Raw genomic sequence first — 14,827 nt, forward strand, 5'->3', positions numbered from 1 at the left:
CCAATTTATTTAGACCTGCTTTGTTTGCTGGGATTAAGAACATAGTGCCATAATCTAAATGAGTGCGAATTATGGCATTGTATAGTAATTTTTGAGTGACGGGGTGAGCTCCCCACCAGACACCAGACAATGAGCGAAGAATATTAATATTTTTCTCACATTTCTGTGAGACATAATCAAAATGCTTGACGCCAGATAATTTGTGATCCAACCAAATACCCAAAAACTTAACATTATTAACAATTGGTAGATCAACTTCATAAATTTTAATTTTAATAGGTGGAAGAATTCTTTTATTTGTAAATAAAACTACCTTACTTTTAGATGTTGATAGAGACAGTCCATGTTGTGTTAAATATTCAGAAAGATAATCAAGAGCATTATTTAAATGATTAGATGAATCTTGTATAGACTTGTCAGAAGAATACAGGACAATGTCATCTGCATATTGCAGTATCTGACAGAAAGGTGTAACGGTACTGTTGAGGTCATGGGTATACAGATTATAAAGAAGGGGACTAAGGACTGAGCCTTGAGGTAAACCTTTCCAAACTGACTTAGGAGGGAGGTAAGAGGATGGACCTTTAATAGTGATGGATCTCTCCATTAACATGTTACATATGAAACGGGATAACTTCACGGGGATACTCAGCTGGTTGAGTTTACTCCTGAGTAGGGGAAGTGAAACGTTATCATATGCAGATTCTATATCAAGAAAAACTCCCACAAGGTGTTCTTTTCTGAGGAGTGCTATTCTAATGTCAGTTGTAAGGATACCTAAGCTATCTAAGGAGCTCTTGCCCTTTCTGAAACCGTACTGGGAGGTGGAAAGGAGATTATTGGTTTCAACAAACCACTCAAGTCTTTGTTTAATCATGATTTCAGAAACTTTTGCAAGAGCAGAAGAGAGGGCAATTGGCCTATAGCTGGTAGCTTCAGATGGATTCTGACCAGGTTTAAGTAATGGAATAATTACCTGATTTTTCCAAGGTGGAGGGATGGAACCAAGATCAAAAAGGTTATTGATTATGCTAAGATAATATTCCTTGGTTGTAGATGATGAATTTTTAATGAAAGAGTATGGGATTCCATCTGCCCCAGGAGCAGAGTCAACTAGGCCATCCAGAGCAAGAAGAAGTTCAGAGAATGAGAAGGGGGACTCTAAACTGTGAGTTGAGGCAAGAGGGATTGGGGGGGATGGAAAATAGTCCATATTTGGAACTGAAGGGGGGGACATCCTATCTGAAAAGGAATCAAGCCATACAGAAGGATCCACATTAAAATCACACACCTGATCACAAAATGAACCTCTAAATTTTTTAATTTGTTTCCAGACAGTTGAGGATGGAGTGCTTGGTTTTAAATTCTGGCAAAAATTAATCCAACCTTGTTTTTTCTTTTTTCTGAATAAATGGGTAGCCTTCGCCGCCACTTTTTTATAATAAGTAAAGTTTGACATGGACATGTTTCTATTGTAATTTAATTCAGCTAATTTCCTTTCTTTAGCAGCAGCAGTGCACTCAGAGTCCCACCAAGGAGTTGAAATCTTATTTGAAACAGGTTTTTTTAAAGGGAAGTTGTTGTCAGCACATGTAATCATGGCATTAGCTAATTTATTATAATTATCTACTGCATTAAAATGGTTAGTGACTGGAAACTCAGCAATTTTTTTATCAAGACAAGAAGAATATTTAGGCCAATTTGCTTCTATTAATCTATATTTAAGAGATGGGGAAAAATTTTGGGGTGGAATTACTTTGTCAGGGATAGAAATTATTATAGGAAAATGGTCACTACCATGGGAATTATTTAAGATGTTCCAAGAAAGGAGAGGAGCCAGACACGGAGAACATAAGGTGAGATCAACTGCACTTTTGGGATTTTGAGAAGGAGAAACCCTTCAGGTTGGAGAGCCATCATTGATAATGCAGAGATTGATTTCATCAAATACATCCAACAGGGAAAGGGCAAAATAGTCAGTGTGACTTGAACCCATGAGGGATGATGGGCATTAAAGTCTCCCATAATAATAATAGGAGGGGGAATAGACGATAACAAAAGGAGAATATCTGCAATCATAGTTGATTGCGGATGAGGCACATAGATTGATACTAAGGAGAAGTTCATTACCTTTGCTGCAACAATGTTTATACCAGGATGGGGATTAGGAAGGATAATTGGGGAAAAGGGAAGGGTGCGTCTTATAAATAAGGCGCAACCCGCACCAACACTTTCTGCTCTATCATCCCTAAGGCACATATAGCCGGGGACCCTGAAGTGAGTTCCAGGGACCAGCCATGTCTCAGAGATGGCGATGGCAGAAGGAAGATATTTATTAATTAGGTGTATAAGGCTGGGTTTTTTAGGACGTAGGCTTCTGGTGTTCCATTGAAGAATGGACACTGGGGCCATGAATTTTACCAATAGATAAGATTTGTGATAGTTGATGGGCAACGTTGGACGGTAGGCTAAGATTGTTCTTAGTAATCAAAGAGAGTAAGATTGACAGGAGGGCCTCCAAGAGGTTATCATCCTGTGTTGATGAAGAAGAAGAAACTTGGTGGTTTAGGGCAGAGCCATTTGGGAAGGCTGAAGGTACATCAGCAATGATAGCTTGGTGAGCAGCTCGATCATAAGGTTTACTCAATAAGGGTTTGGAACGTGGAGAAGAAAATACAGTTTTCTTATAGCTGACTGTGGGAGAAGGAGTGGGTGTCTGGCTCATGTGTGCTGAGGAGTAGTTATGGGATACAGAGGGGTTACGGAGAATTTCTGAGTATGGCCTCATCACCTTTGGGCAACGATTTGAGGCCTCCTCATAGGAAATGTTCTCTTGGGACATAATAATTTTAATTGTTTTTTGTCTGCCCAGTTCAGGGCATTCCTTGTTTGTGGCAAAGTGTTGTCCTGAACAGTTAATACAGATAGCATCCTTTTCAGTTGTATCACATGAGCTACCAGCATGAGCTTGAGTACATTTGTAACATCTTGGGTTAGATCTGCATACAGTTTTGATGTGACCAAATCGGCAGCAGTTAAGGCATTGGATTGTAGGGAAAAGGTAGGTTTCAACAGGGAGGGAATTATGGAAGAGGGATATTTTTTCAGGAAGCACTTGACCATGGAAAGTTATTACAATTGTTTGAGTAGGTAACCAAGTAACTTTACCTTCCTCAATGACCTTTCTGTTGAATCTGCGAGCCTTTAAAATCTTACCACAACCAGTGGGAAGACTGACAGACTCCACAAAATCGTTCATAGATAAGTCCACAGGAACCCGGCGGACTATACCCATCTTGGTTATGTTGAAGTTTGGGATTGTTGCTGTATATTTATTGGCAGATAATACAGGGTTATCTAAAAATTTGTTTGCATCACCAGACGATTTGAATGTGACAGCTATTTTATTCCTACCGATTTTTTTTATGCCGTCAGGGCAAATATTTGGAATTTTATGCCTATGCAGTAGTTGACCGAATTTGATGGGCTTTATAGTTTGGCCTGAGGTAGGGTCTTCCTCGATACGAGAAACATGGATAATAAATGGACCTTTATCAAAATCCGTATATTGTTTAAAACCAATAACTAAACTTGGGTCACAAAATACATTCTGAATGGACGCCGAAGCCAGATCCGTATCAGTTATAGTTTTTTTTGCAGCGTTTTCTTCTGAGCTGCTTGTATGTTTACGCCGTTTTGACCCGGCGAGAGTAGTAGGGATTCGCCGGTTCTGGCTCACAGTAGTAGGGATTCGCCGGTTCTGGCTCCTCGATTCTGGCTCACTTGCTCGTGATGCCTACTAAAAAAAAAAAAAAAGAAGTTTGGTGTCAAACTGGGGGTTTTGATGTATTTCCGAGCGATTGCGCTGATCCGTTTTTCGATATCTCTTATAGTTTCAAAGTTAGCTTTTTAAATTAAACAGATCCATAATCATTAATAATCACTGGTCATTTAGCTAATGATTGGTGAGCGACTCAATGTCTAAATTTCCATGAACGTGATACAGGTAATTTACTAATTACCTCTATCACATTCGTTACTACGATTAAAAAGACAGTTTCTGTATTTATTATTTATTTTTAAAACATGATTTAAATAAAGTATATAATAAAACATCATTGCAGATTGTATCATTTTCAAAATATTTGATGAAATCATTCAAACTCTTCTTATTAAACTTAAAGTATAGATACATTATGCAGTACTCGCCACACACTGCGGTATATTCATTCTGTACTCTTGCAGTATTGTAGTTATACATTCTGCAATTCCTTTGTAAAAACATCAGCTGGAATCCCTGAGGTGGACGACCATATGAATCGAAGTATTGTCCAATACCCTGCTCATCAATGTGTATTGCAACCCAGTGAGTGCCTGGCTTATTATCACTATCTAAATTGCTGACAATATAACAGGGCGTTACAACATATATCGGCAATCGGTTTGCCGCGTAAACATTATTTTTAATACTGGGATCGATTTTGTTCAAATAATTCTGTATCTCGATTGTATTCATATTAGTTGAGAACAGGGTCTTGTCAGTTGCGATGATTGAATAGTTATGTGGATCATAATAACATAAGCACTCAATAAATAAGGCTTTAATGTATCTTATTCATGTATTTAAAACTTATATGGTTACAATAAAACAAAATATCATTACAAGCGATTCAAATATAAATCTATGAACATTTGATGAAATTATATTTTCATCAATTTTATTATAATATAAAAGCTGATTGAAAACGAACTTTGTAACATAACATACTTACGTAGTCATTAGTACAATCTGGAAATGTTGACTCCATTAAACTATCAATAATTGAACTTATCATTTAAGTGCCATTATGTTTCACCATAATAAAACAAAATATCATTTTATATACATATTTTTATTATATAAATTTATAAGGTAATCTAGTATTTAATCAACATAAAAAATACACAAGGATACAAACGATTCAAACATTAATTATTATATTCTAACTGCTGTAATCTACAGAAATATTACGATTTTTATCAATTTCAATAACATTATCGAATTCCGCATAAACAATACAGTTAATTGTTTGTGTAAGAGCTGATTCAAAACGAACTTCTAATCTTACACTACCATGTTTTATAAGATTCCAATGACTTGAAGAATTTGCTGATAAATCGGGTGTTAAGTCGAAGGCTAGCAAGCAAAACCCTTTGGCATATTGCTCTCTTGATACTCCATTGCCTTCATTTAGGAAATGTATACCTGTTCCTGAGAATAACGTATGATAGACCGTAGTAAAAATATTATTGTCAAACGATGGCTGTAAGGCTTTTGAAGGTATCTGTTGTCCATCTATGTATAAACAAAATGTATTAATATCATAATTTTCGAAATTGAATGGGTTTTTTGTGAGACTACCATTAAAGGATGCATTATTCACAAAACCGACTATACACCTTTTGGGTATTTGACCAAGGAATATGTTATCAAGGGTTTTCCCCTGAATGCCTGATGGTATAGTTAAAACTTTGACTTCTGCTCGCGTGATTGGATATTTTGCTGTAGTAGATGATAAAACTTTTTGATGTGCAAGTAGCACAGTTGGGTTGATTCGTGCTCTTCGAATAATAAGAGTTGCATCTGTAATAGACACTTTAAATTTATGGTCAGTTGATGAAGCCATGAGATTGAAATTTTCTCTAGAACGAACTAACTTTACGCACATGTCAACGCCATTAATCAAAAATTTTTCTTGATTGAATAAATCTCCATGTAAATGTCCTATCATTTCTATTTCTTTGCTTTCACTAGCCAATTCTTGTCTTTTAATAAATCCTTTATTTTGTTCATCAGTTGCATCCATTTTTCCAGCTGAATCTTCATACCATAGACCACAAGTGAGATGAGATTCTTTTGCAGCAGGTGCATAATTCAATAGAGTTTCAATATAAGCTCGATATGCATATGTATTATTCGGTGGCGATACAAGTTTTTGATTTAAATATACATCAAGTTGACTGAAAAGTGTATGTAACCAATTATTAACTGGGGCCACAACTGTCGGTACTGTCAGTTTTGTATAATCTTGATTCAAAACTTTAGCTTTTATATGGAGTAAAGTATGGGATAAATCCACATAGTCATCACCTGCCCCAGGTACTTGAAATTCTATTGGTCCATCATCAGCAAGTGATGAAATGGGCTTATAATGAATCCATAGTCCACTTTCAATGCTAGTTTGAGTTGATGGTAATGCAAATAAATCCAATTCGGACTTAATGCATTCACAAGACTGACTATGTAAAAATGACATATTTAATCAGTAAATATATCTTTGATTTGTTTTTGATTCAATTTTAATTTCTTAATAGCTTTCGCTTTCGCAGTCAATGATGGAATGATCGCAGAACGACGTTTTCGTTTTGTTATATACCCAGATCCAAACATGTTGATATTATCTATTTTAGCATCGGCTTTTCGTTTCAAATTTGAGCTGACTTCTTTTAGACGAGTTTTTATTGAATCTTCCATGGGGCGTGCATTAACCATATCTGATAATATACCTACACCGGTACTTAATGCTTCTTTACCAATAGTTCGAACACCACTAGACAGTAGTGGTAAAATAGATCTAAACAGCCCCCCAAGAAAACTTCCGATTCCATGACCTCTTTGATACGGTGCTCCTTTATAAATAACTCCGATACCCGATCCGGCCTGGTGAGTATAATAGTGTTCATATGGACATGAAATATTATCACGTTTGCCGTACATTATAATTTTTGAAAGTGGAGTTTAATGCACACTGTTCCAAATTGGAATGGTATCTTTTGACCGGTGCTTGTTCTTATATCTATTTCGATTGTATCAAATTCTCTACGCATCACAGGTAGGTAATGGGGAGGAGAGAAAACGTGCATTTTGTACGCTCCATATATGTATTTTGAGGGATCCAATGGTATTATTCGTAAAAGGGGTGTCATAACATCTCCAACGATTTGAGGCTCCACTATGTCACAATAAACAAATAATTGAGACGGTAAACCCAAATGCAAATTAGCTGGACACTTTCCAAAATTTTTTTCAACGAGGTTCCTGTTTGGTTCGAACCCTAGTTGAAGACATAATTTAGGTGATAGAGTTACAGATTTTATGGATTCATCCGTTATTGTAGCAACTACAATCCTTGAAACCTCATCGCACTTAAATTTAATTTTTTCTCGAGTGTTATTCAGTGCCATCAAAATATGATTTATGTTATCGTAATTTGTGGCTGGAATATGTGTCTTGTAATAAACATATGACGGTTTACTTTCATTGGGTACTTGCATCAACTTTGTTATATAAATAATGTTTTCATGTTCTTGAACGGTGAACATAGTGCATGGGTACTGAAATTCTACTACTCCAACCCTCCATTCACCTTCTAGTATTGTTGGTTTTGGCAGTTTCGTAGAAAATAATGTTGTTGTATTATCAGGAAAATAATCCATAGAACTATTGCTTAGTAAAGTTAAATAAAAACTATCTTTATTCATATTTTTTTCAAAGTAGAAGCTAATATCCAGCTATTAAATTTATTTGGATAACCTCTCCACTTCACCAACAATTCTTTTCTGTTACCGGTATATCGAGAGCGTATTATTTTATCTATTTTGTATTTAGTAGTGGGGTCGAATATGATTTTTTGTAACTCTTTTTCATAAAATGTACCAACTATCTCTTCACCTTCTAAATCCTTTAAAGTAAATACTACAAACGGAGATCGGTGTATTATAGTAGATACGATGAATATTTCGTCACTCCAATTTGATTCATATCCTTTTTGGAAAATATGTTTATGTTTTGTTATTCTAACATAATCTCCAACGTGAATTCTTGGATTCACCATACTAATTGATGTTTTTATCTTACTTTCTCTATCATATAAATTTCGCCATACACTCATTATATTTGTATTATTAACATCACATGGACACATTTTTATACTAGAATGAAAACTATGATTATATGAATGCACTAGATCTTGTAAAACATCAATGTATTTATGAGTATTTTTGTGTGTAAAATAGCGCCACATTTTCATTTTAAGAGTTCTCTGAAATCTTTCGACAATACTTGCTTTAATATCTGGATTATTGGTTGTATAATAATTTATGTTTTTTAATTTAAAATATTTTTGTACATATTTGGAAACAAATTCAGTTCCTTTGTCAGACTGTATATGTGTAGGTGTAGTATTAGCTTCAGCAAAAATACTTTCAAAGCATTCCTTAACTGTTTCAGAGTTTTTCTTTTTCATTGCTCGAACATACGCATATTTACTAAAGACATCAATAACACAAAGTATGTATTTGAAACCATCATTATATTCAGAATAAGATCTCATATCACTTAAATCGGCCTGCCATAACTCATTAATATTAGACAAAATATATCTGTTACGAGGAAATTTTCTTTGAACAGGTTTATGTAATGTATATGTTTCTTGTGATTGTAACCACTTTAAGACACTATTTCTGTCCATTTTACCCTTCATTGCTTTTGACAATTTATCAATAGTGCTGTAGCCAGCAGGATGTGATGCATCATAATAAATTTTATTTATTTCTAATATGGGGTCCATTTTTCCCAGTCCGATCTTTTTTTTAGTTTCCCTGTGTACTTATTACTTGTTGGTGTAGAAAATTCTTCGTCAGGTACTGATTTAGCTTCAACCTCTTTTAATTGCAAATGGTTTATAAAATCCAATCGCTTTGGGTTCCCGATATAAGTGAGTGGTACTTTTATTTCCTTTAAAGTTGTTGCGAATTTTTCCCAACCTATAGGTTCACTTTTCTGAAGAGCTCTCAAGGAATCACTCACCAAGTCCACAATATTACTCCCAGGTATTTTTTCATTATCTATAATCACGGTACCAGATTCATCCCAGCTTATTTTATTTTTATTCAAGGAAATCAAATTTAGTAAAAGTTCACCTTTTTTAGCATATGTTTTCGGTATTAGTTTCAGTATTTCAGAGCTCGTGTATATTTCTCCAATATTTTTGTTAACCTCCACTGATGTTTGAGAAGGAACTACATTTATTTTATTCACATCATGATTTATATAATCAGTATCGATTTCATTATGACTTTGATTAAAACCAATATATGAATCATTATCATTTATAAGTGGTATGTGGTATGGTTGTCGATCCTCTTTGACGAAGTTTAGATATCTTTGAAGGGTTTGCAAATATAAAATACATTTCTTTCGATCTTCTATGTCACTGCTTAAGATATTTTGCATATCAGTATCTAATCGAGATCTTGGCGTATCATTTTCTTTGGGTTGTTTTAACTTCTCCAATAATGATGGTTCAATAAGTAACATTTTTTTAGCATTATCCATTTTCTTAAATAAATGAATTAATCAACCCACTTAGAATAGAACCCAATATTATCGGTAGAAATGAACCTCCTTTTTGTACAATTATATTTTTTCTAATTTTATTCGTACCTTTTCTTACCAATTTTCGAAGAATATTTTTATATTTCTTTAATTTAGATTTTTCTTTCTCGGCCAATTCAACGTTACCCCGCAGTACGTTATGAATACATTCACAAATGTAATTTATTTCTGTTTTGTTACATGATTTTAATAAAGCTTTTTGATATTTTGGCTTCAGTTTATGTAGAGCAATTAACAAATCTTTATGCGTCTTTAAACGTCTATGCATCATTTATAAATGATCGAAATTTCTTGATTCTTACCATATTTAAACCCTTTTGTGGGTACATAAACAGTGCAATATCCATCGGATGGAAATATCTTTGTCTTAACGCGACACAATTCATTTGTTTCTTGTTTCAAATCAATCATTAAATAACCATGAGCTTCATTGGTAGCATCTCTGTAAGAATCTTCCAAATATTTCGGATTTTCAGGGAATACTTGACGAGATAAGTATCGAATTTGGGTTTTATCTCGAGGATTTTTGAAATATATTATATAACTTGAGTTGAGTGATATATCTCTTTGTCCTTTACCTTGATGAAACAAATTTTGAGATAAATAAAACACACTTAAGTTTCTATGATGACTTCCTTTCGTGAATATATCAACAATACGACCATCTGATTCCCTCATCAGGTCATCAATTATTACAAGTTGAGGATTTTTTCCGTCAAACATAGATAAATCAGGTAAACCTTGAAGATAATTAATGTGGTTGAGATTATATAAAGGCTGCATTTCATCAAAGCACCAGGTGATTTGGGTAAAATTTGTATCACAGATATCATTCAAAAATTTTATAAAATTATTTACGAAAACTGATTTTCCACATCCACTTGGACCAGCAACTATTGCAGTGAATGGATGATTGAAATGATGCATTATCTACTACGTCTATGTGTGTTAAGGTTTAGTATAGTAATGAAACAATCTGTTATTAAACCACCATTTATTTAAACAGAAAAATCGATAATTGAAACAATATACAGTACATCATGTTTTACTCCGCAACTTATACATCTAAATACAATAATCTCTCATTTGGTTTTTTAAAACTATAATAATTTATTCTTAAAATTTAATATAATATTTATTCTATTTTATGATGACCCCAAGCTAATGTATCAATATTATTCGGTAAAATGTACCGTTTGGTATCATTAAATGACAGACTAGATTTATTTATTCTTTGAGTAAAAATATTATGCTTTATTGACTTAAATCTAAGCATTGAACAATATTCGTTCTTATTTTCAAATAAGCAAGTCTTATAATTTTCCATTTTCATATTCTTAGTAACACTTTTATTAACCCCCTTAGCTTTAGCTGTGAATTTTCCCTCAACATCTAATGCATACATTTTAGATCTAAGTCCTACAAATTCATTAAATATATTACCATTGTTTTCATCTTTAAAGTAGCCTAACTTCTTTTTATTGAGTTTTGGATAGCCAAATATATTTTTTTCTGTATAGTCAGAGGTATCGAAACGCAAATGTAAATCAGGTTTTATATCTCTGTAAAAATCATCTGTAAAAATTTGATATATTAAACTATCAGTATCTGTGTACAATAATTTTAATTTGTTTTGAAACTTTTTAAACATATAGTTATAGTGAAAGTCGTACATTAGAGTTTTAGAAATATCCAATATACAAAATCCCAAATAAATAGGTTTATTATGGAACAATTTCGTCTTTCGTAATTGAACTGCAACCAAATTTTCATTAAAAATAGATAAACTATGGAATTCTGGCTTAGCAATTAAATCTTGTGCGCCTAGAATTTTACCCTGATTTTCCCAATGACTCAATAATTTTACATTTACTCTTTTTTCGATATTTTCCATTGTTTTTCCAAACACTGAGTTATTCATTAATTTATAAAAATCTTTTTCGAAATCAGATGTGGCTAGTTTACGCATGTTTGTATTTAAATCTATATAATATTGTAACCATGCGCATTGTTTGAATTTTAAAATTCTATGAATTTTTTGTAATTTTAAACCCATTGTCAGACATTGCTTTAAATTTCTGTAGTGAATCACATATTTAATTTTATTACGAAGGTTTGGAACTAATTTTATGTCTTTTGTATTACCAATACATATATTCTCGGGACATAAGGGTAGGTCAGAATGTAAATCATGCAGTTCAATAGGATATTCTAGATCTACTTCCAAAATAAAACCATATTCATAATCATCAGGGACATCAAAATTAGTTGTGACATCTACCCACTCAAAACCTCCTGTAGGAAGGAATTGAGACATGGCCCATCCGTAAAGGTTATTAGCATCAAGATAAGTTAAAAATGAGTTTGGTGTGTCTTTATCATATTCTCGCATATATTTGTTATTTGCTTTGGCATAACGATTGCTACATTGAGATACACCTCCTCGAATGCCCGATCTAATAAAAGCTATTTGTTCAAAGTCTTGAAGTAATTCTAATTTAATTTTTGTGCATTTTAACATAGCATCCCAACTTAACCCAGGTGCTGTATAATAATGAGCTGGATCTAGACCATATGTTTGCAAACATAAGGCTCGGAAATTTTCAAACACATCTGTTAAAAGTAAAACATCGGTTTTAAGATATAAATCAGAATAATCTGACATATTTTGACAATGAAAGTGTTGCCAAACATCCTTGGCATGTTCATAATCTTCATCGGAAATATGTGTGTCGGTTAATGTATTGTAAAATTTATCGCGACTAGGGAGTGCTGAAAGTTTTAAGGAATCATGTGATGACATAAATTCATATGGATAAATTCCTTTTTTTCTAAGACGTAAAAAATCATTATTATTTGGAAAATTATATTTTAATGTTTGAAATTGTTCCTCCATCAAATTTTGAACAAGTTTGTCTAAACTACAAGGCAAAAATTTAAACGAATCAACGAATCTCAATTGAATTTTATGATTATTAAATTTTATCGTTTTTGTGAAAGAAATGTACTTTTCTTTCGTTTGTGGAATAATATCAATTTCCCCTTCAATAGAATTTAATGCATGAACAATAAAATGAGAGTCATATTGACTAAGATTGTGTAAAAAAACTGGGATGTGATAGGGGATTCTAAACTTTGTCTTACATACTTCGTGTGCAACTCCTCTAAAATGTCCTGTATGCGAGTCAAAGTATAATGCACATTCACCATTTAAATTAAATTGACATATAAAGCAGTCTTTACATTGCGAAATAATTTCATTATCATTGGAAGTCAAAGGCTTTGGACTTATGATAAAAGAATTCTTTGTGCAAATCACTTCTAAATCTTTATACAACTGATTCATAAAGACATGAGTACAATGAGGACCACTATATGTTTCATATTTTGATAAACTATCATCATATGAACATTTGATATAGTACCCAAAACTATAAACTTCGTGTTTGTGAACATTAGTTGTATAAGGTTTTGATGGATCGTTAAAGCATGTCTGAATTGGATTAAGGAAAGCTTCAAAATCCGCGTATATAACAAATGGTATTTGTAACATCTTATTAAATTTATCAAATTTTAAGACATTGTTTGAAATTGGTTGTCCAAACCAATCTTTTAAAGTTTTTTCTGTACTAGGCAATTCCACTTTAATATGACAACAATCATTCAATTGATGGGCTGATAACTTATCATTTGTTGAGAAGTGTAAAAGACAACCATCACAGATGTAGATTGCATGTTCATGGTTTGAAATTTGACCACTTACTAAACGCGATAGGTTTTTAATGTAACAAAAATGATTAATTGTTCCGTGCGAAATAAATAATAAATTGATATGAACAATTTTCCGTGATTTTGTTAAATACAATGGACCAACTAATTCATGTACTTTCTTTTTACAATTGTATTCAAGACCAAAAACATTTACACTTAAATTATTTAACCTTTCTACTTTTTGTATATCTGTCATTTTAACAGGAAACGTAACTCCGTCAAAATTTAATTTATTTGAATATTTACTGTAAGATGAAACTCTCTGAGAGTTCTTAGTAACTGGATATAATGCAGAAAGCAAAGCCCATTTAAAGCATAAATCATCCGAGTTTTGTACATTTATAACACTTTTTTTTAATTTGATTTCTTTAGGTAATTCAATGTATGATTTTCCACGTAATGGATTGAATTTGTTTATATTCATGTCTAATGCATTTATTTTCTTAAGACTCCAACCACTATCTTTTTTCTCAAATGTGCTAATTTTAGTCATCAACATATCACATAAGGACGAAAAGAAAAAATTTAAATCCTCACCCTGCATTATAGTATAACTACATGTTTGAAATTCAAATTCATTAGAAATATTTTTTGTTTCTTGAACAAAATTAGCGTGCAGAATAAAATTAACTTTAAAAATTGTAAGCAATCGAACAGATTCCTCAAATAGTGAAATAATTTCATTTTTAATAGAATTCAAAAACATTTCTGGTGTTTCGAATGTTTGTAATTGGTTGGATTTACTCTTTATTTTATATGAGATTATTCTATTACCAAAAGCCGATTCGTGTACTGTGACATTTTTTAAAGTACTATGTAATTGCATTACGTTATTCTTATGGAGGTTACTTCTAAGATGATTTGCATAATATCTTTTCCGTATTAAGATTTGACATAAAGAACAGTTCACCATTTCATCGTTCACACTGGTGAGCCCCGATGATGTGGATGGTTCCCCTTGTCTTCCTCTCTTTGTACTTGTATCATTGTCTTCACTGTCTTGTAATACTGCACTTCTTCTCTTAAAACCTCCTCCACTTTGTAGAACAGGTTGACTACAACATAAGTGAATGATATTAGCCACATTTCATCAATAATATAATACTAAATAATTTACAAAGAAAATAACTCACTTGATCATTTTTTCAACCTCATTACATACAAAGCAGAGTTCCATATCGTTATGTTTAATTTTCCAAATGATGAGAATATAATAATATTATTTGTATAAGAGAATAAATAAACTAATAACTAAACTGAACTAATATTTATGTATTTCTTCATAGCTACCTACTTATTGTTAAAATTATATTTCTTATAATTTTCTGTTTCTAAAATTTTCTTCGTAACATTGTATAAAATCTTTTTAATGTCCTTATAACTTTCATTATTGTCGATTGTATAATATTTTAATCTATAATCAGCGTATTTCCATTGTTCTTGTGCAGGCGTGTTTTTTATTTTATTGAGATCATAGATTTCTATTTTAACCAAATGTGATGCATTTCTTCCGTCATCTGCATTAGTTGTAATGTAAATACTTCCATTCTCCTGTGCTCTGGATATTGATGATGATATTTTCTTTTGTTTTGTTTTTTTCACTTCGAATAATGCATCTAT

The 14,827-nt window shown here is 32.5% G+C and overlaps 2 protein-coding genes across 2 annotated transcripts; both read right to left on the reverse strand.

Annotated features, from left to right (window-relative positions):
* Window positions 1-2,362: 2,362 nt before the first annotated feature.
* LOC126967331 (uncharacterized) lies at window positions 2,363-3,295 on the reverse strand. Its single transcript, XM_050811790.1, has one exon. The coding sequence runs from the start codon at window positions 3,293-3,295 to the stop codon at window positions 2,363-2,365; it is 933 nt and encodes a 310-aa protein (XP_050667747.1).
* Window positions 3,296-10,008: 6,713 nt separating this feature from the next.
* LOC126967141 (uncharacterized) lies at window positions 10,009-14,482 on the reverse strand. Its single transcript, XM_050811578.1, has 2 exons — window positions 14,341-14,482; window positions 10,009-14,262 (listed from the first exon to the last, which is right to left on the reverse strand). The coding sequence occupies exons 1-2, from the start codon at window positions 14,382-14,384 to the stop codon at window positions 10,572-10,574; spliced, it is 3,735 nt and encodes a 1,244-aa protein (XP_050667535.1). The 5' UTR covers window positions 14,385-14,482; the 3' UTR covers window positions 10,009-10,571.
* Between the last annotated feature and the right edge of the window lie 345 nt (window positions 14,483-14,827).

Source organism: Leptidea sinapis, chromosome 12, assembly GCF_905404315.1.
Source record: "Leptidea sinapis chromosome 12, ilLepSina1.1, whole genome shotgun sequence".
NCBI lineage: Eukaryota > Metazoa > Arthropoda > Insecta > Lepidoptera > Pieridae > Leptidea > Leptidea sinapis.

Excerpts from the sequence above, each read along its gene's own strand:
- LOC126967141 (XM_050811578.1), bottom strand. The coding sequence starts at position 14,384 with ATGGAACTCTGCTTTGTATGTAATGAGGTTGAAAAAATGATCAA. Across the intron at positions 14,263-14,340 it reads GAGGTTGAAAAAATGATCAA|TCAACCTGTTCTACAAAGTG; the intron begins GTGAGTTATTTT and ends CTTATGTTGTAG.
- LOC126967331 (XM_050811790.1), bottom strand. The coding sequence starts at position 3,295 with ATGGGTATAGTCCGCCGGGTTCCTGTGGACTTATCTATGAACGATTTT.